The sequence below is a fragment of the Vulpes vulpes genome, chromosome 6 (assembly GCF_048418805.1).
Source record: "Vulpes vulpes isolate BD-2025 chromosome 6, VulVul3, whole genome shotgun sequence".
In the NCBI taxonomy this organism is placed as follows: domain Eukaryota; kingdom Metazoa; phylum Chordata; class Mammalia; order Carnivora; family Canidae; genus Vulpes; species Vulpes vulpes.
In genome coordinates, this window is record NC_132785.1 from 30,928,825 (window position 1) to 30,950,338 (window position 21,514).

At 38.6% G+C, this 21,514-nt stretch overlaps 1 protein-coding gene across 33 annotated transcripts in view; it reads left to right on the forward strand.

Moving 5' to 3' along the window:
* The window catches only part of SCEL (sciellin), a 294,897-nt gene that overhangs the window by 183,607 nt on the left and 89,776 nt on the right, over window positions 1–21,514 (forward strand). For 10 of the 33 annotated variants that reach the window (XM_072760824.1, XM_072760813.1, XM_072760822.1 and 7 more), the window contains 2 exons: window positions 19,714–19,774; window positions 20,448–20,565. In XM_072760824.1, the coding sequence (XP_072616925.1) occupies window positions 19,732–19,774; window positions 20,448–20,565 (161 nt within the window). In that variant the 5' untranslated portion in view covers window positions 19,714–19,731. Of the gene's footprint in view, window positions 1–2,891; window positions 3,147–3,211; window positions 3,844–3,953; window positions 4,118–10,022; window positions 10,185–19,713; window positions 19,775–20,447; window positions 20,566–21,514 lie in introns of those variants that run through there. The other 23 variants (XM_072760804.1, XM_072760805.1, XM_072760806.1 and 20 more) reach the window with 17 other exon arrangements.

Consider the following 21,514-nt stretch of genomic DNA (forward strand, 5'->3'; position numbering starts at 1 on the left):
ATGGAATTCTGGACACATCTAATTCCTAGATGTGTTTATCTTAAGCTTTTGTTTTCTTATCTCTATCATGGATATAACAGCAGTTCCTGTTGTGTTGGGGTTTTGTGCAGATCAAATGAAATAATGTGCGTAAAGCACTTGGCAGAGATTGGCACATATTTAAACAATTGTTGTTGCTATTGTTTTTTTCATCATCATCATTATAATCACCACCAACCATGCCTAATCTCTGCCGTTTTCTTTGGGCAGGAGAATTGCCTGTTTGCAGCATGAAGAGTCAGAAAGCACTCAGAACTGAGTTCTCCTGGTTCTTCCTGATGTTTTCTATAAACCAAAGGTTTGGAGTCCTGGTTAAAAAAAACCTGACATCTTCATTGTGACCTTAACCCAGTTGGTAAAGAGGTAGATCTCATCAATCTCACTGTACCAAGAAAGACATGGGCATAAGGGTTAAGTGATTTGCCCATAGTGAAGGGTGAGTCTGTTCAGAAAGGGGCACTCAGGCTTCTGTGCACTCTCTGCTGTGCTCTCCACTGGTCTGCATTATGCTGGCACCATCAAAGTGTATTAAGCAATGTACCAGCTCTTGCAGCACTGGCAGTAATTCATTAATTCTGACATCTGTCTACTCCCAGCCAAAGAGAAACTGGCTCTGTAATTACATCCTAATGATATATCTTTGTTTTAACATGCACATAACATTTTTTTTTCCATCTGGGAGAAAAAAAGGGAACCCTCTATCTTTCAACCCCAGAGTCGGGGGTTTTAATCTGTGTAATAGATTAGAGAATTTCAAGATGCTGATTTGTCCTATTTGTATTTTTTACATTTTCCACATCACTCTTGGAATCTATCTTGGGTCAGGAGGTATTTTAGTCTGTTCAGGGTGCTATAACAAAATACCAAAGACTGGGCAGCTTATAAACAACACAAATTTAATTTTCACTGTTCTGGAGTTGGGAGCAGAGTGTGTGTGTGTGTGTGTGTGTGTGTGTGTGTGTGTGTGTGTGTGAGATCAAGGTGCCAGCATGGTTGGATGAAGCTTTTCTTCCTGGTTCCTGTGCCTACTTACTGTGTCCTCAAGTTAAGGAAGAAACTAGAAAGTTCTCAGAGATCTCTTTTATAAGAATGCCAATCCTGTTCATGAGGACTCTACCCTCATAACCTAAGCACCTCTCAAAAGCCCCAACATTATCCTCTTTGGGGGATTAAGATTCCAACATGAATTTCAGGGAAACAGACCGTAGCAGAAGGAGACAATCATCTAATAACAATTATTAAATTAATGTATGAGAAGTACTTAGAACAACGCTTCACACATTAACAGTACTATGTAAGTATTTGCTATTCTCATTATTATGTAATAATAAGTGTTCATTTGGCTGATTGTTTCATTGGATATAACACATTGGAAAAAAGCACTGTTAAAAAACAAAAAGGAAAAAAAAGATATACCACTGTTCTATATACATTAGGAGATATACATAGCAAAAAACAAACAAACAAACAAACAAACAAACAAAAACAAAAAAACCCTAAGACAGGTGACAGACATTGTTAATTAAAACTATGGCACTCTCCTGTGTAAGTCCAAAGTTGCTTTACAGACCTCATCATATCCCTCCAGGCAGCCACTACCAAGCAATTGGCATTGGCACCTGCAATAAAACATTTGCCATCCCAGCCTAGGAGCTCAAGTTCTAAAGAGACCTCAAGAACTCAGGACAGTCACAGTGAAATAGGCGAGGTGAAGCCAAGTATTCCAAGCATGCTCAAGGCCTGAGTGAAACCAAGACCAAACCTATTTGGCCACCTCCACACCCAAACACATTCTTTTTTTTTTTTTTTTAATTTTATTTTATGATAGTCACAGAGAGAGAGAGAGAGGCAGAGACAGAGGCAGAGGGAGAAGCAGGCTCCATGCACCAGGAGCCCGATGTGGGATTCGATCCCGGGTCTCCAGGATCGCGCCCTGGGCCAAAGGCAGGCGCCAAACTGCTGCGCCATCCAGGGATCCCCCCAAACACATTCTTGATTCTTGATTGACCTCTTCAAATTTTGAGAGTCTTAATTCTCAGCAGTCTTTTCATTGAATATCTGCTCAGCCAGGAGATGTGAATTTTGCCCAAGTATTTAGAATTATCCCTTTCTTGAGTTAAATATTTGGTTCTAAATGAAAAGACACTTGTGTGGCTTAGTGGTATGGGTTCCTGCTATATAAGAAGGAATATTCCTGCATCAATTACATGCAGAAATAATTGCTTGGAAGTTCAAAAGCCTAAGATATATCTTGGACAGTATTTTTTACTTCATTAAAATTAAAAACTTATTTTGCTGGTTCTGTATTTCATGAGGACAAAAACACACATTTAAACATTCTATAATGTAAATTAACTACCTTTCCCTCCAAGCTGGCTCTAGAACTGTTTTAGCCCTTCATCTGGCTAAATGAATTCTGAATCATACTACATATAACTTCTAATTTATTTTACTGAATGTATCTTCTTTATAATGCTGAATATAACTCCTAATTTATTTTAATTCAGCCAAACATATTTTTTTAGCTTTCTCATCCGTAGTATTAATATCCAACCTCAATCCAACCAATTTACAGGCACCACAGAAATTTAGAAAATATTTCTAAAATATTTTGCATTTATAAAATTTCTTAGAAGGACTGAATAGACATGTGTATGTATGTTATTGTTAAAGAACATTTCCCATTTTAGATTTTCAAATTCTTTAGCCCAGAGAAAGGGCACATTAAGGGAGTGATGTCCCATGCATAGCAACTGCATACTATAATTGCTTGTGTCTTTCTATCTGAACATTTTCCTACTTTTTATTGGTCATTTCTAGTGACTACAGCTCAGCTCTACTATAATTTTCAGGAGCTGGCTTGAAATTGGAAGGACTTGGTTAATTGTTCATATGAAGGATGAATAAATATGACCCAGGAAGTTCTAATGACTTGGCTTTGCTCAGCAATGTTCCAGGTTTGCTGAGCTTCTTGTAAAGCCTCCTTGGCATTATGGAAGATGCATTTCAGACCCTGTAATGGGAACCCCTACCAAGCTTGGCTTTCCTGGGTTGTTGCTTCCTTGCCAGAGCAGGTGTTGACACTGGAGTCTACTCAGCTGTGAAAGGTATTTCAAGCATCTTTTTCACATGTTTATCTACATTGAAATAATAAAAGGATCAGAATTCTTATATTTCACAATGTGTGTTTCCTCTGATGGTTTTATAAAATATGCCATATGTAGGATTTGTGTCCTTTCTTATTTTCTGATGTCAGAGTTTCAAAGGACTTTCCTCTCCTAAAGAATATGATTCTCACAAGCAGAGTGCTCCGTGTTGTGCCTCTGTGCCCCAGCCTTCCAGCCACTATGAGAGAGGAAAATTCTTCCTACCTTATGTTTTTGTTTTGTTTTTTAAGAAAATCCAAAACAAATTGGATTGTTCACTCCTTGTCAGTGATATAGTCATGTGTATTGTTGATATCAGTGAAAAGGGCGATAACAGGAGCGCATTCTTTTTGTCATAACAAAGCCATAACTTACAACAAGAATTTACCAAACAAAGACGGTAGGTCCATGAGTGAGCCTGTTTTAATTGAATTGGTATTTGTACAAGGTGACACCCTCTTTCACACCACCCACCTCCTCCCTGGGTGACTCAGCCACTGAGGGAGAAGCCTCTAAATTGTTCATTAACACAGTCAGGTAGAGGTGGAAACAACACTCATTTAACTCCAGGAACGCATTAGTTTCAGCAGGATTTACCTGGGGGATCAATCACTGCTGGCAGTTGAGACAAAAAGTCCTGGTTTTCGGCTCAAGAGAGGTAAGTTGAATGATATTTGCAAACATAAATATATCTGCTTTACTTGTTTAACTTTCCCATTTCCTTTGCAAGTGATTAAGCTTACTGTATTAACTTTGTCTTTTTTCGAGTTAAATTGCAACAGCTTCCAAGGGGCTGTTCTGCTTGTCAACAGCTCTGCTACTTCTTGTGATTTGAGATGGCATTGCCTTTTAACTTCCCTGAGACTTAACATATTTATGGGCAGCAGAGAAATGGAAGCCTCTTTGAGTTTCCGTGTGGGAGCTGTCAGCTGGTGAGTCCTATCACCCATAAGGAGAATAAATTCTTCAAGGCAATTCTATTTTCACAAGTGACTATAAAAACATTTTTTAAAAGGACCTCCCTGTTTGCACAGATGATGAAATGGTAAACTCCATTATTTTATAGATTTGTTTTTCTTGACAGCTAAAAAATATTGCAGTCAAGAGCTGTGAGGGGGAGAGGCCAAGCCCATATCCCCTCTAGCCTATCTTCCCCAAAAAAGAAAAATCATATTTCTTGCATAAGTGTACCCTGGAATAAAGCAGGTGGGGTGAATTGGGAGATGCATGACATCCTCTAGGGATTTGTGTGCATTTGGTCAATTTGTCTATGTTATATCCTGAGTTCTAACCTAAGAATTGATTAATGCAGATGGGGGGGCAATTTTCAACTTCTATTCATGTCCTAATCCTGAAAAATTGGTTTTAGAAGCTGATTCTTTGATAGGGATAGAAAAGTTATTCTAACCAAGTTTTCCTTAATAATTGGTAGCAAAGTTGACTTGTCTCATTCATGTCTTTTTCTCCACCATTTCCATTCATGATACAGAGCTGTGGGACTCAAACTTGGGGCCACTTGCAGGTTGCAAGTAGCAGCTCTCTGCCCCCCAGAGGGGTGTTTCTCATGGCATACCTAGCTCTGCCTTAACTTCTAGCATTTTCATTGCTTCCCATTGTTGACCAGGTCATGTGCGTCTCAGGTTTAGCACTCATTTCCCAAGAATTTGCTGAGGATTTTTATAAGTTGGCTTTCAAACATTTATAGTAAACACAAAGCTAAAGTACAGCATTTGTGAATTTTAAGTTTACTTTTCATGAAACGTCAAATTTAAAACTGGCTTTCGCTTTCACAGTTTATAAAGCAGATATGATCTTTTTGATATTTGTCATACTCCAGTGTTTATTGGAACAATCAGTTTGAGAAAACTGAGATATGTTATCAGTAAAAATTTTAGTGAAACATTTGGTTGATTTTAAGTGTCAGGTTAGACAAAAGCAGATAAACAGGCCAGAGTTTTAATTAAAATTTTAGCTTCATGTAAATCTTTGATCTGATTGACAAAAATTTCTGATTGGAATGGAGCATAGCTTTATCTAGTCTAACCTATGAGGAGGACAACAAAACATATCAGTCAATAGATAAGGACAACAAAACATATCAGTCGAGCAACTTGCCAAGACATAGTGAACAAAAAGCCTGACTTTCGTCTTACTGAATTTTTCAATGATTTTAAACATTTCTTTCACATAAAATATGTAGGAGCAATAAATGAGCTTTCCTCCGGCTTTATAAAAGAACTAAAATTATGTGGAAATAAGTATTTCCTTATCCAGTAATACTTGTGTGTGTAGTATGACTATGATATAATGAGATACATTTTTATTTGTAGTTCATGGGGTCAGTCCTGTTATTGGCTGTATTCCCAGGCTTTTAATCTAAGGAACTGTCAGCAACTCTGTAGGAAGGCAGTGTGGTATTTGTTTGGAGGTTGTGGTGCTCTCCCTCGGTGGTGAGCTCCATCATCATCTCAGCTACCATTCCATATTTGCAGTGACTTCTCTACCCACTGGAATTTTGACTGAAATAACTAAGGAAATCATTTTTCTGTGAAGAGAATATGCTTTGAAGGCTAAACTCATACTGTGGAATGAACTGCATATAATTCACTAAGCAGTCAACTTAAGTAAACATGATTTAACTGAGAGTATCCCTGTGATTCAGGCATTAACTTGAAGCATTCTTTAAGAAGGAAGTGATGAAATTCTTGGCCAGCAATCCAAGGGAAATCTTTATTGCCCCACACAGTTTGTCTTCTGATATTATCTGCTTCATGGCCATTGGTTGATCAGATTTCCCTTTTTCTTGCTGAGAACTTTGAAATAGGGTTTTATGTATTAATTTCTGTGTACTATCATTAGTTGCTCAGAGTTCACATTTTAATTGCAAGTTTTCATCAAATATGTTTAAGTGTTTCTAGTTTGCCGTTGTAAAAATCTATGTGATTTTAGAATCTGGGAGAAGCCCTCCTTCAAATGGACACTTTGTCAAATGATAGCTATATTTATTAGATTGCATTTTATATGAATTGCTAAACTTATTAAGGATACACGTCATCCTTTTATTGTGATTATTAATTAGAAGAGTGCATTTTATGGTTTTCCACTAAATGACAAGTAGCTTACTTCTAGACATGAGAACCACAGTGCTGAATCCTCATCGTAATTATATACTTGAGAACTCTAAGCATCCAAATAATTTATTCTGCATTTCTAGACTCAAGTTTCTTTGGCCTAAAATGTGATTAAGTCCCCTCTTTTGGAATCTTCTGGGGGGAAGTAGTGAACTGTAGACCATACTTTTCAAACTGGAACACATAGATCCCGGGAGACGGGTGGTGTTCGAGAAAATGCACAGATACTACATGGTACATCTGCACTGAGAACTAATTTTAGTTAAAAGGTTTTGTAGAAAAATGCCCTCCTGCAACTCTGCCCTTTTTCTCAGTGTTCTCACTTTTGTCATTAGGTAAATGTTTGAAAGGAATTCGTATAAAGAGACTGTAGGAGGCTGGAGTCCAGATAGACTTGGATTTAATCATGATTTTACTTTGAACCAGGGGTAACTTGTATGATCGTGCATACCTCATAGCACCAGTAGATAAAAAAATTAGAATTCTTAATGATCTATATATATTGTATTACTATTTCTTTCACAATAGCACAAAGAAATGTAAAACATCAAGAAAAAATTTCCACAAGAAAAATATGGAACCCTGATTCTAAAAAATCACAAAAATTTACTGTGAGACAAAAAGAATTTCTTGAGTAAAAGCTTCTTTGAGTACTGTCCTTAGATGGACCCATTGCATATCATAAGTATCAGCTCTTCCCAAATCGTTTTATAGGATTCATGCAATTCTGATCAGAAGTTCCTATGTAATATTTTGGAACTAAGGGAAATAATTTTAAAGTTTATCTGAAAGAAATAAGAGGGTGAGAATAGCTGGTAGAATTTCTACAAAGGAAATTAATGAGGGGTGCTTTCACAGGTATTAATATGTACAGCAATTAAAAGTTTATTTCTATTGCAAGAAACTAAAGATAGGTTTCTGGAACAAAACAGACATATTCTAGAATATGTAAGAATTTTATATGTGACAAAGGAAGAATCATATATCAACAGGAAAGAGATTCATTCTACCATTACCAAAGTAAATCCATATGTATTAGAGTGCCCATGTAACGATAAAATATATTTTTTAAAAAAATTGTAAGAAAGTATGTGTAAACAATTAATCTCATTTGTTCAATAAATATCCCCTCTCAAACGATTATGTGCCAGATACTCTAATAAGTTCTGGAAACACAAATGTAGAGAAGATAGTCTTGTTTACAGTTCTCAGGATTTACTGTGTGTGTGTGTGTGTGTGTGTGTGTGTGTATGCATGTGAGTGTGTGCCTGTGTGCTCTGGGGATAGAATAGTCAGCCTCACAACCAGGCAGTCTGTTTGATGAATGTGTTTATAGAGAGATACTCTTTGCTATTTGAATACTTAGAAGGGCCCTTAACTCAGCTTGGGGAGGTAGGGGGCTGGTTGCAATGATGTCACTGAATGCTTCTGGGAGGTTATGTGACCCGAAGAATGAATAGAAGTCTTTCCTGAAAAGAGAGTAATGAGTGAGGAAAGGCTCAGAATAAAGACTGTTTTGGGCCTAGTACATAGAATAAGGAACAGCTTAAAGGTGTAAAATGGGTGAAGCCCTCAGGAAATTGGCACAATTTAATGTGGCTGAAACCAGAGCTTGAGTGAGGAATGGGGAGTGGGGATGATGAAGCAGGAGGGTGTGGACTTGTAAGCCTTGTTAACAACTTGGTTTTATCCTGACAGAGGTGAGCACCATTGAAGAGTGTTAAGCAAGGTGGTGACTCTTTGGCAGAGAATGGGTTAGAAGGGATTAAGTCTAGAGACCAGCAATATATCTAGGAAGCTGTTAAAATGGTAAACAGATTATGGCAGTTTGAATTGGTAGTCTGAATATCAAAAGAAATACTATCAAGAGATATGTAGGAGCAGAGTTGTAGGTCTTGGTGATTGCTTGGATTTTGAGGTCAGAAAGAAGTTTTGCGCATGGTCTACAGGAATTTTTTTTTAAAGATTTTATTTATTTATTCATGAGAGACACAGAGAGAGAGAGAGAGAGAGGCAGAGACACAGGCAGAGGGAGAAGCAGGCTCCATGCAGGGAGCCCGACATGGGACTCGATCCCGGGTCTCCAGGATCAGGCCCTGGGCTGAAGGCAGCGCTAAACCACTGAGCCATCCGGGCTGCCCGTCTACATGAATTTTTAAAGAGTGAAAGAATTCATAAGGATAAAGATAATTAGAAAATTGAAAGCTGCTGATAAAAAAATCAGAATTAGAAGACAAGTAAAAATTGGGAAAGTAAAAATATTACCGATACATGAAGACAATAAGGAAACAATAAGAAATATAATATTAATCAATGGAGAATTCACAAAATAAATAAAATAAGGGATAGGATTGTGAAAATATGCAGTTGAGATAAAGTGATTCCACTTTCACTGATCAAATTATTAATGGATTAATAAATGACAGTTCTAAAAGCTGGTGAATATATGGACATTTATATGCTGCTGGTGCATTATAAGCTGATACAGGGATCCCTGGGTGGCGCAGTGGTTTGGCGCCTGCCTTTGGCCCAGGGCGCGATCCTGGAGACCCGGGATCGAATCCCACATCGGGCTCCCGGTGCATGGAGCCTGCTTCTCCTTCTGCCTGTGTCTCTGCCTCTCTCTCTCTCTCTGTGACTATCATAAATAAAAATTAAAAAAAAATTGTTTTATAAGCTGATACAGGGTTTAAGGAAGGAGACTTGATGATAGGGATCAAGAACATTTTAGAAATTATACCCTTTGACAAGTAATTTCACTTCTAGGGATCCATACAAAAAAAAAAATCAGAGATGTGGTAAAAGATTTTTGTATGGTTTTGTTGGAAACAACAGAAGAGTAATGTTATATTAATAGACACATAAGATGAAATGTGTTTTAGTTGCAGGAGAAATAATTTAATTTTTTTTAGATATTTTATTTATTTATTTATGAGAGACACAGAGAGAGGCAGAGACACAGGCAGAGGGAGAAGCAGGCTCCCTGCAGGGAGCCCAATGTGGGACTCCATCCCTGATCCTGGGATCTCGCCCTGAGCCAAAGGCAGATGCTCAACAGCTGAGCCACCCAAGCGTCCCTCATTTAATCGTTTTTAATGACATTGAAAAATGTGGATCAGTAGGCTCTAGTAGGCAAATAAATCTCTGGAAGAAAATAATGATATAGATGAAAGGTGTCTCATTTTTTTTCTTTGTGCTTTCTTTGACTTTTCACATTTTCTTTTGAGCATGTATTACTGACACAATGAAAAATATGGTACTGTGTAAGATTGGGATAAAGAATGACCTCATGACAGAGCTGTTGTGAATATGAAATACTACTTATGGTAACTAATGGGGTTTTGGCTCATAGTCCATGGCTAAAAATTTGGGTTTTCGCTCATTTAACGAACGTTCTCGACTGGAACTGAAAATAGCACATGAAGGGCTCAGGTCATAGATAACTTTTGTGTGATAGCGTTTTTATTAATAAGTATTAGATCAGTGTCTTTTATAGGCTGAAACAGAGCATTGTCCCAGAGAGTAGGACTCTTCATGCTAGAACTTGATGCTGTCATTCTGTGGAAATTATAGGTGCTAGTGAGGGCCCACACTAAAAATAGAACAAACAGAAAATGCTATGTGGGTACCAGAAAACCGGTAGCATGTAGACATCTGACTGGCTGAAAGATTTCACTTGCACTACATTCAGAACTGTTTCACTGACAGTAAGCAAGTTTCTCAGTGCTAAGCTCAGACTGTGAGGCTGCATGACTAAAGAAATAGCAAATTTCTAACCATCGCAGCAGGCTAAATGAGTTCTTACCAGCCTGGTAATTATTGGATTTGCTTCTACACTGCATGTGAAGGCTAAAAAGAATCCATTAATGTAAGTGGACCTGTTAATGTTTGTACTTCATGAAGACCTGTTTGTTTTCTTCTTACATAATATTTCATGTTCTTTTAGGTGGTAATTCGTTGTTTGGTGGTTTGTTTTATTTATCTTCTAGAAGCTAAGGCTTCTGTTTATTGGTTTGTGATTACCAGGCTCCTCTTACTCTTCTATAGAAAATAGCTTAATGGTATTTGTTCTTTTCCAGTTTCTAGAGTTTTTTTCCGGTTATCAGTGATTTCTGAGAACAAGTACTAGTGGATATGGCACTATTATTGAGCCATGAAACCCTCCAGACTTTCATGCACAAAGATGAATGCAACCAGGGCATGTACATATGCCATTTTAAGCCATTTTTGCTGCATTTATTTCCTTACTCTAGATTAGCTTTTTAATGCTTTCCATCACTATAGTTATTTCCTCTAGGTGACCATTCGCATTTGTTCTTTTTCACAAAGATATCAGTTTACATAAGTAGAGCAGAAGATTTTGGAGCAGTTAAAATAACCGATTATCACTCAATGCTGATCTCATGATACTTTGGTAAAATGATACAAGAAAGCCTACCTAATCTTACGCTTGGTTGAGGTCCATCAGGGATCTACAGTGGAGGAAATGTCCTTCTTCTCACCCTTTCATTTAGCCTGTCACTTTTCACCTACCAGCCCCTTTTTGCTTCATAGGCTACTGGAACAAGAACTTTGTTGCCAGATTGAATCCCAACCATGTATCATGTGAATAGCGGCAAACTGTTCATCCTAAAACTTCTTTCCTGAAACAACTAATTTCACCCACTGCCCACATTTCCAACTTCTGCCCTATCATCTGCAAAAAAACTCTGGCTTCATTGAAATCATTCATCACAAAGTTTCATGTAGGTGTAGAATGAGGATAATAATAGCATCTTAAAGACTTGTTGGGGGGGGGGGTCTTAAATGAGATAATACATATAAAATCGGAGCTCCATACAACTAACATTATCACATGACCCAGATACCCGCAGTCAGAATTGATTTTTTCTTATCTTTTGTTTTACTTCTTTTTTCTCTCATTGTCTATTTTGTCAGCTTATTTTCCTCTTTCCTGCCTCATTTTTCCTATTCTCTTTCCTCTATGCAACTCCCCAGCCCAGTTTCTTTGCTTACCTGATCTTTCTGAAGAGAAAGTTAGCAAGGAGTGGTAAGGACCTTATTAGGTAAGCCAAGAGGCATTTTGTGCTTGTGCAGGAAGGGAAGAGTGAGATCCACAGTCTTTTTTTGTCAAGAAGATCCAAATGATGAAGGAAAAGACTTGTATCTTAGTTAGGGAGGGGTCCAGGAAATTTTTGAAGTTGGGACAGGAAGAGCTGAAACTAAGATTGGATTTAAGCTAAGGGACCTAAGGGCTCTTGGGAAAGTGCTATTATTATTATTACAAATAATAGTGCTGTTATTACAAACACTGGAGGAATTTGAGAAAGACTGTAAGGAGATGAAAAGAAGCCGAAAAGAGGACAAATTTAAGAAATAGGAGATGTTTGATAGTTTTAGATACAACCAAAGAGAACTAAGAAATTTGACTGCTTTTGTGATTCAGAGCTTAAGAAGAGTGATTTCATCTAAAGCCTAAAGACAGATAGATGCCGTGTGTAGGCTGTAGGCATGGGTCAAAACCAGCTCTTTCTGCTGTTTGGCCACAAAGGGGAAACGAAAGATGGGCCAGCAGTTGAAGTTTTTTTTCCTCTGTCTTTATTGATTTGATGTCATGGTTTCTTATCAGAATTTTAAACTTATGCATTTGATACTTTAAAGGGAAAGGCTTTTGTAGTGTCCAGAATAATAGAGACAGCTTTCACACATCTTTTCCCATCAAAATTCCACATTTACAATACAGTTGCGGGTAATCTGCCATTGTTAGGCATATGCACTGCTAGCAGCTTTTTGAGAAGCCAACATTAGAGTCTTTCTCCTGAGAGGTTAAAAACTTAATTGGAATGAAACTGAAGGGCAGCACTTAGAAATAAGTCTAATTGGCTAAACTTAGGCTACTGTGGTGTCATTACTAGACATCTTATAGACACAGATATGAAGGTGTCTGAATAGATTTGAAACTCAGGATAACTTCAGTCCCTGAAATAAGTAATTTCTTCTAAAAAAGCCATAAAAATAAAATTTGACTTCATATATTTTTGGCAGTATCAGTTTAAGAGGTTTGTTATCTCTGGTCCACTTAGCAAAAGGATAATTAATTAATATTAATTATTAATAAGGGTTATTCACAAAGACATATGTTATTGATCCATTTTAATAATAATACAGGAAATATCCATATATAAAAAATATTGCTTTATATTCTGGGCAAGATGGAAGAGTTCCATTGCAGTAAACTCTCTGAGGCATGAAAGGTGGATGAGATGGGCTTGCACATTAGAGGTTTTAGGTTGGAGCTTCTTGGAATGGTTCTGGGCCACCAAATGGGCTGACATGGGGAGATGGTTATGGTGACATGGCTGATGAGTCCTAAGAGAAAAAGAGGAAGGTGAGGCTGAGGGAGATTGTATGGGCGGTCTGAGAGGAACACATGCAGGGTGCCTGGGTGGCTCAGTCAATTGAGCAGCCAACTCTTGGTTTCTGCTCTGGGTATGATCTTGTGGTCATGGTATCAAGCCATACAAAGCATGGAGTCTATTTGTCCCTCCACCTCTTCTCCCCGCCTCCACTCCCACTCTCATGCGTTCTCTCTCTCAAATAAATAAATAAATGAATAAATAAATAAAAATTTTAAAAAAGAGGAACATGTGTAGATTTAATGCGAAAAATTTACTTTCTCACAATATTAGTCACTTTCATAAAAAAAAAAACCTCTTGCATATTATTAAACTGTTATCACCTGAAAATAGAATGCATGTTCCTCTATCATTTACTTTGTGCCAATGGACAGCATGGAACTAAGAGTATAAAACATTGTCAAATTATCTAGTAGGAAGATAGATCCAGGGAAGGAGTCTGGTCAGGAGTAGTGCCAGGCGACTCATGGCTTCAGTGTAGATGCAACAGGGTGAGGCTCCAGGCTGGGCTGTCCAGGGATGTTGGAGCAGCCATTCATTATTTCTGCTCTCCTAGCAATTCTTCCATTATCTTCCATTTTTCAGAACTCCGGGGCATTTCCTTGAGTGTTTGGTGTTGGCTCGATCACATGATACTTTGAATGACATGTAGTATCATGTACTCAAAGGAGCCTTGGTGTGCAGTCATATGGAACTAATTACAGTTCCTGGTTCTGCCACTTACTGTGTGACCTTGGGCAGAATATTTAACCTCTCTGAGTTTCAGATTCCTATAATTAGAAATGATAGTACTCATTTGGAAAGATTAAACAAAATAATATGCATAAAGCACGTGGCACAATCTGAAGTAATAATAGGGACTCAAGAAGTGATCCTTTCTGCTAGAAACATTGAACACATAGACATATTGCAAGAAATAATGTTTTACTAATAAAGAGTCACTGATGTCTTTTTTTTTAAAGATTTCATTTATTCATTTGAGCGAGAGCATGAGCAGAGGGGCAGAGGGAGAGAAAGAAGCATACCCCTCACTGAGCAGGGAGCCCAATGCAGGACTCAATACCAGGACCCCAAGATCATGACCTGAGCTGAAGGCAGACACTTAACTGCCTGAGCCACTCAGGCACTCCAAGAGTTATTGATATCTTATACTTTGTAGACCACCAAGGGCTTTTTATACCTTACTTTTAACCTACTATACCTAGCTTCTGTTTGCTCCACAATGGCCTCATAACAGGTAAGAAGAGCATTGAGCTTGTGTAATAAATATATGGAAAAATAATCTCCTGAACATACTAGTGGTTTATTTTTTTCCTTGCAAGGAGAAGTCAAGAGATAGATAATCCAGGGCTATTATGGCAGCTTTGTGATACTGTCAAGGCACCAGGCTCCTTCAACTTCCTGCTCTGCCATTCTTAGTATGTGACTTTAGTCTTCATGGTTAGTCCATGGTCCCAAGATGGCAGCTCCTGCCTTCTGCATGGCATCCTAGTTTGAGAGAAGATGGAGGATGAAGTACAAAAGGCTAAGTTCTTCCCAGGGACCTTCATGGAAGAGGCAATAAGATAGAACTGAGCGTCCTAGAGAAAGCAAGTGGGTTTGTTGGAAACTTTCCTAGAAAGTATTACAGAGACTTAGGGTGGAGCCAGTGAGGTGTTTACAGGATAACTGAGCTAGTCATTGTCAGGAAGAAGGAGGTTAAGGGCAATGAGCTTCTTGGCTGTTTTATCTCATTTGTCTCCATTTAAACTAGAACTCCTAAAGAATGCCTAGCTATGGAAGGCATGAAAATATCAGGCCCTCTAGCAGAATGTTGGATCTGATTAGAGCCATTCTCTAAATATAAGGTAAAGAGGAGATACCTGCTTTTCTCTGTACCACTTTGCAGGAAGTGCTAACAATGTGGGAGTCCCTGGCATAGAGGAAAAAATGATGAGCCTCTAGCTAGAAAGCCTCAGGTTGAGTCCCAGCTTTGCCACTCATTAGCTACTCAAGCTGTCTTTGTTTCTATCTCTACAAGGTAGGGATTATATCACTCTAATTTTTTTTTAACTAAAGTATATTTGTCATACAATGTTATATTAGTTTTAGGTGTAGAATATAGTGGTTCTGACAATTCTTTATATTAATCAGTTTTCACCACTATAAGTGTAGTCACCATACAATGTTATTACAGTATTATGGACTATATTCCCTATGCTGTACCTTTCACCTTAGTGCTTTACTAATTTTATAGCTGGGAGTTTGTACTTCTCAATCCCCTTTGCCTATTTTTCCCATCCTCTCATCCTCCTCCCCTCTGGCAATCACCAGTTTGTTCTCTGTGTTTATGAGTCTGTTTCTGTTTTTTTTTTTTTCTGTTCATTTGTTTTGTTTTGTTTAGATTCCACAAATAAGTCAAACTGTATGGTGTTTGTCTTTCCTTATCTGACTTATTTCACTTAGCTTTTTATACTCTGTAGCTCCATCCATGTTGTCATAGAATTATACCACTCTTGACTGTTGTTATGGAAACCAAATGGGGTAAATATAAATTCTATAAAATCATATAAAGTATTATTATTGTCTGAACTCTCCTCCCTACCCAGCAGAACTTAAAGGGGCAGCAGGTTCTGCCCCTTTAATTCTACTTGGGAGGTGAATTGAGGTGGGAAGTGGGTAGAATAGCAAAGAAAATTTAAAAACAGCATCTATGGGGCACCTAGGTGGTTCAGTGGTTGAGCACCTGCGTTTGGCTTAGGTCAGGATCCCAGAGTCCTGGGATCTAGTCCCACATCGGGCTCCCACAGGGAGCCTACTTCTCCCTCTGCCTATGTCTCTGCCTCTCTCTGTGTCTCTCATGAATAAATAAATAAAATCTTTAAAAAAAAATTAAAAATAGACAAAAACAGCATCCATATAGAATTATACACATGTGGCCTTTTTGTCTGACTTCATTCATTTAGCATGTTTCAAGGTTCATTCATGTTGTAGAATATACCAAAACTTCATTTTTAAAAAGCTGCTGAGTTAAATGTATGAATGTAGCACTTTCATGTTGTATACCGCACACTATGTACCCATTCATCCATGCATGGACATTTGTGTTGTTTCTACTTTTTTGCTATTTTGATTAATGCTGCTATGACCCTTCCCATACAAGTTTTTATGGAGACATATGTTCATAACCAAGAAAATATCAAGGAGCACATAGAGAAACCTGCTCTGTGAGGGTTTGTCTGCTGCAGAGGCTGTCCAGGTTCTCCTACTGCCAGGCACCCAGGGCAGAGCTCATGGCACTCCCGAAGAGTGAGATGTCAGGAGTCAGGTGGAGGCCACTAGGGTCTCCCTTTCCTCTCATGCTAATGTCAGGGAACTGGTTCAGTCTTGCATTACTCAGGATGAGCATTATTGCTGGTTGCTGTCCAAAGAGGTGGCTTTGGTTTGGAAGGTAGATTCTATTTCTTCCTACCCTATGTATGGCACATACTCTCCCTGATATTCAGGTGTCTTGTTTGGGAGATGGAGGCAATAATAGCTACTTCACAGAGTGTAGGATGAGAACGAGACCATGGCTGTGAGGCACCCCATCTCAGAGCAGGTGCTATTGCCATTAGTAGTGACCCTGTGCAGTAGGACAATTGAAGGCACAAAGGACACAGGTCAGAGATGAAGCCCTTTGAATGACATAACTATTATAGAGATATTTAAATCATTTTTCCCGTAAGTGGCAGGTGGCAAGCTGCACACCAGGAAGGCTTGTGTCTCCAAGTTCAATACATCCCAGTACTTCCCATAAGTACTCATTTATTTGCTAGGACTGCCATAACAAAATACTGCAGACCAGTTGACTTAAACAGCCTGAATTTATTGTTTCACAGTTCTCGAGGCCCAGGTCCAAGGTCAAGATGGGATCAAGTTTGCTTTCTCCTATGGCCTCTCTCCTTGGCTTGCAGATGGCCACTTTCTGTGTCCTCACATGGTCTTTTCTCTGTGCACCTGCATCCCTGGTGTCTCTTTGTGTGCTCAAAATTCCTCCTCTTATAAGGTCACCAGATAGGTTGGATTAGGGCCCACCTAAAGGCCTCATTTTAACTTAATCATGTCTTCAAAGGCTCTGTCTCCAAATCCAGTCATACCTTTGAGGTACTGGGTATGGGGCTTCTCCATATTAACCTTGGGGGAGACATATTCAGCCTATAGTAAGCACCTAGGTAGCAACTACTCTGCCCCAGGTATGGGAAATAAAGAAGGGAAAGGCTAGGTCTTGCCCAAGGACACTCAGTCTTTTGGAAGAGATAGACTACTATAAAATGCCTTTTCTCCATTTACCTTGCCCTGTGTCTTACGTGTAATGTACGGTCTTTGCAAATGTATCATCAAGTATACATTTCAGCTTTGCCCATTGGAGAATCTCAATTCAACCAGATCGAACTCTCTAGGTCTTTACCAGCTCAGGAAGAGTATTTATCAGAACCCATTGAGAAACAGGGGAAGGTTAGCCAAGAGCCAGACTGAAGTGAAATAAATAAGTAGTTGAGATTGAAGTTTGTCTTCAGGCCTCTACAGGCCTCTTTTCCACCCCTTTCTGCCAAATTTTAGTGACCTTCAAATACTGCCAGCCAGAGGCTGCCCACACTCCCTGCATACCCAGTGTCCCAAAGTCAAGGCTGTTGCATCCCCTCCCCACACCCAACCACACCTACTTTATGTCTTTGTTCTCTGCTTTCCAAGATGATAGAGGCATAAGATTAAAAATCGAGCACTTTCATAGATCGCCTGTGTGGCTCAGTTGGTTAAATGTCTGCCTTTGGCTTAGGTCATGATCCCAGACTCCTGGGACTGAACCTCTCATTGGGCTCCCTGCTCAGTAGGGGTCTGCTTCTCCCTCTTGTCTCCCCCTTTATATTCTATCTCTTGCTTTCTCTCTTTCAAATAAATAAAATATTTTTTTAACTGAGTACTTTCAGTATGCTGGGCAATAATTAGACACTTTACATATGTCATCTAATTTGATCTTCAAAACAACTATTTCACCTCTTTTGATATATGAGGTAACTGAACTCACATAAGGTAGCATTCAGTAAACAGCATCCTTTAAATGCAAATATTTCTAATTTCACTAAGACCTTCAGACTCTCAGCTATTAGTGATATGAACAGCTGTTGATCTCTGTGAAGATAATTCCCTGATTACATTGGTAGTTAGACATAGGTTGGATTCCTAGAATCAGTACCTGAGAGGAATTTGGGTGCCTATGACTTCTTGAGGGTAAGCTCTCTGGAGAAAGAAGAAAGGCAGCAGGAAGTGGAGGCAGGGGCAGAGGCTGAGCAAGGATATGCTCTCTCAATCTAGCTACAGGGCTTGATCTCATAGTGAGCTCTGAAGCATCAATCACCTGCAGAATTGGCACTACCTTGAGACAAGAGATTCCCCTTTTGCCCTGGGTCATTCAGCCATTGGCTGTAGGTCCAATACATTCCATTTATCACCTACTTCTAGGGTGAGGGTATGGACATTCTAAAAGAAGACCCCAAGAAAATGATGACATAATCTAAAGGAATGTGTCTTTACCACTTCAGGTCCTATGGCAAGTTATTGCAGGAGATGCTTTGCATCAGAGGGTGAGAGACAGGGTCTTTTAGAATCCCTGAATCATACCTATGAACAGCTGCCCAGTAGTATGGTTTTAATTTGAAATAGCATTTATAGTTTAATGGGTAATGTTTGTGTACATTTTTCATTTAATTATCACAAACCCGTGATGGCCGGTTTCATTAGTCCATTTTATAAGGAACTTATGTGGTTCAATTACAGAATCTTTTCTTAAAGATTTTATGTATGTATGTATGTATTTATTTATTTATTTATTGAGAGAGAGAGCATGCACACCAGCATGGAGGAGGGGCAGAGGAAGAGAGAGAAACAGACTACCCTCTGAGCAGGGAGGCCTACTCGGGGTCTTGATCCCAGGACCCCAGGATCATGACCTGAGCCAAAGGCAGACACTTAACCTACTGAGCCACCTAAACTCCCCTCAGTCACAGAACTTTGAATGAATAAAGCTGGGCCTACAACTTGCTTCTTGAGATCTAATGTCCCGCCATCATTTCATACATTTATAGTTGGATGGATTCTGCAAAAAATATAATACCCGACATAGGAGGTCAGTCATCCCCATTTGCCCAGGACGTTTTCAGTTTTAAAACTGAAAATCCCACATTCAGGGAAACCCAGGGTTAATTTAACCGTTAAACAAAGAAAACAGTGCCTAGGGCCAATGATAGCTTTAGGGGCCTACAAAAAGTTTCTAATTTTAATTCCTTTTAACAACAGAAGAAAAAAATGAATATTATAATAATAACGAATGTATGCTAGTTAAGCCAGCTTGGATTATTTTTCATCTTTATACTAACAATAAAAAAAATATGATTTTTAACTGTGTGGGCATGTGTGTGTATGTCTGTGCCTGCCTGTGTGAAGGAAGAGGCCTATGAAAGCAAAGTGTCTAGGATTCACAAAGTCATAATGCAGCCCTGAGTTCACTTTGGCTTCCCCAAGGGGCCACTTCCCTTCAGGGCACTCTGCATATTGTGCTGTGAATTCCACGTCTCAATTTCCCTATTGACCTGACCAGACATTTCTCTTACTCATCTTTTTGTCACTGACTTCTGGCTTAGCGCCAAGCATACTATAAGCACTCAATGCACATTTATTGATTGAATAAATGCGTTAATTGATGGTCTCATTCAGCTAATTGTTTGTTATATAATATAGGAGACATTAACTGCTCTTGGCCTCAATTTCTGCATCTGTAAAATAAATATGTTGGAATAGATGAACTCTTAGGTTCTTAGGGGGCACCTTATATCATGTATTCATTGTAACAGATCATGTGATTTTCTTAATGTCCTTTAAAAATGTGTTTCGTTACCAGTGAAAGAGTTCCTTGTAGATTCTTAGAGTCATTGCTGTTTTCCCCCCTCCTTATTTTTCTTTTAGATCCTTTCTGGAGGCAGCATGTCCAATTTTACCTCAAGAAAAATGTCTCCCACAGGAAATGGTAATGTAGATAATATTTTCCTTACTCAGAAAACTTAAAAATCTGACAAAAACAACGCTTAGCTCTTAATTCTTTTATATAGAGTAGAATGCTTAGAAGCAACAGTCTAACCTAATTAACATTCCAAAGTTAGGCTTAAGGAAAAAGTAAGAGTGCTATAGCTTTTACTCATGTAATTGCAATTCAAATTTTAAAAAAATCAATAAAAATGTTCTTTTGTGTGTGGGACATTCCATGTTTCTGACTCCCCTGAGATTAATGAATCCAGTTATATATAGTCAGAAGCACCAGGACTTCTTGACTATCATTTACTAAGTACTGTAAAACAGTCTTGTGTATACTTCTTTTTGAACAAAATTGCCAACCCACCAAACCCTGGCTTGTTTTATCCCATGCGTGTGTTTCTATATTCTTGGGTGCCACATGGACTTCATGAAGCACACTGGTAGTTTCACTTGGCACCTGAGCAGTTTTGTATGTTATCTTTGATGATGTGATATGGGATTTGTTCTTTCTTACCAAAGCATCCAACTTTAAAACAGTACTGGCCTTGTCAGCCTAGAGGATTGATGCTGGCCAGTTGAGATGTGCTTCTCAAGACATCTAGGTTAACAAACTCACACCTAACCCCATGCAATTGCATCTCTTAGTTTTTTATTTTTTCTGTTGATAGGTATAAAGAGTACCACTCAGGGGACCACACTGAGACAACAGGGTTTTCATGAGGTGAACAAAAGAAGGACTTTCTTACAGGACAACAGCTGGATAAAGAAACGTCCTGAAGAAGAAAAGTAAGAGGGTATTGAGAGGGTGGGTGGGTGGACGAGACAGCCATTTTCTAACTGGGAAGCTAGTAGCTATCTGAAAAACAAGTTTCCCAAGAGGTAATATTTAATCCAAGGTAGGGAGACTCCTGATGCATGTTAATCATGTCAGTTGAAACAAACAAATAATAGTATGATTCCTAATTTACAAATTTAATAATAATTTATCTAAAATCTCTGTATATGCAAGTGAGATCAATACATTCTCAACTCATTTTAGTCCCATTGGTCATGTATCTTCAGGTATTGGTAGGTGGTACATGTGTTATTATTTTGCAAGGGAAAAAACATTTATCAACAAGAAAGTTTTGTCTGTTTTGAGCATTGCTTCTACTAGCTCTGTGTTATAGATCTGAAAACTACAACTGCAGGCATATTGCCTCATTTCCAATATAGATTTACAATAGACATTTGTCCAGCCCAGATATATTTATTACAAATTACATTTGTACATATGTGTATGTTATTTTATTCCCTCTTATGTGTAGGTACATACTTTACATATCAAACATCTTTAAGTCTCACAAATTACACAAGGTAGGTATTACATCCTCTATTTTATAGAAGAGGGATTTGAGGCTCAGAAAGGTTGAGTAGCTTGTCCAGTCCACACAGCTATTAAGAGATGGAGTTAAGATTTTAAGATGACCCATTGTCTTTCTATTACACCAATGGTTCTCATTCAGGAGCAGTTTTATCCTCAGGGGATGTTTGGTAAGATCTGGAGACTTTTTCAATTATAAAACTGGGGAATACTTCTTACATCTAGTTGGTAGAGGCCATGGATGCTGCTAAACATCTTACAATGCACAGGGCACTCCCCACAACACAAAATCATCAAGCCCACAGTGTCATAGCATTGACAATGAGAAGCTCTGCATTATAGGATACTCTAAACTTTCTACTAAACTGCCCA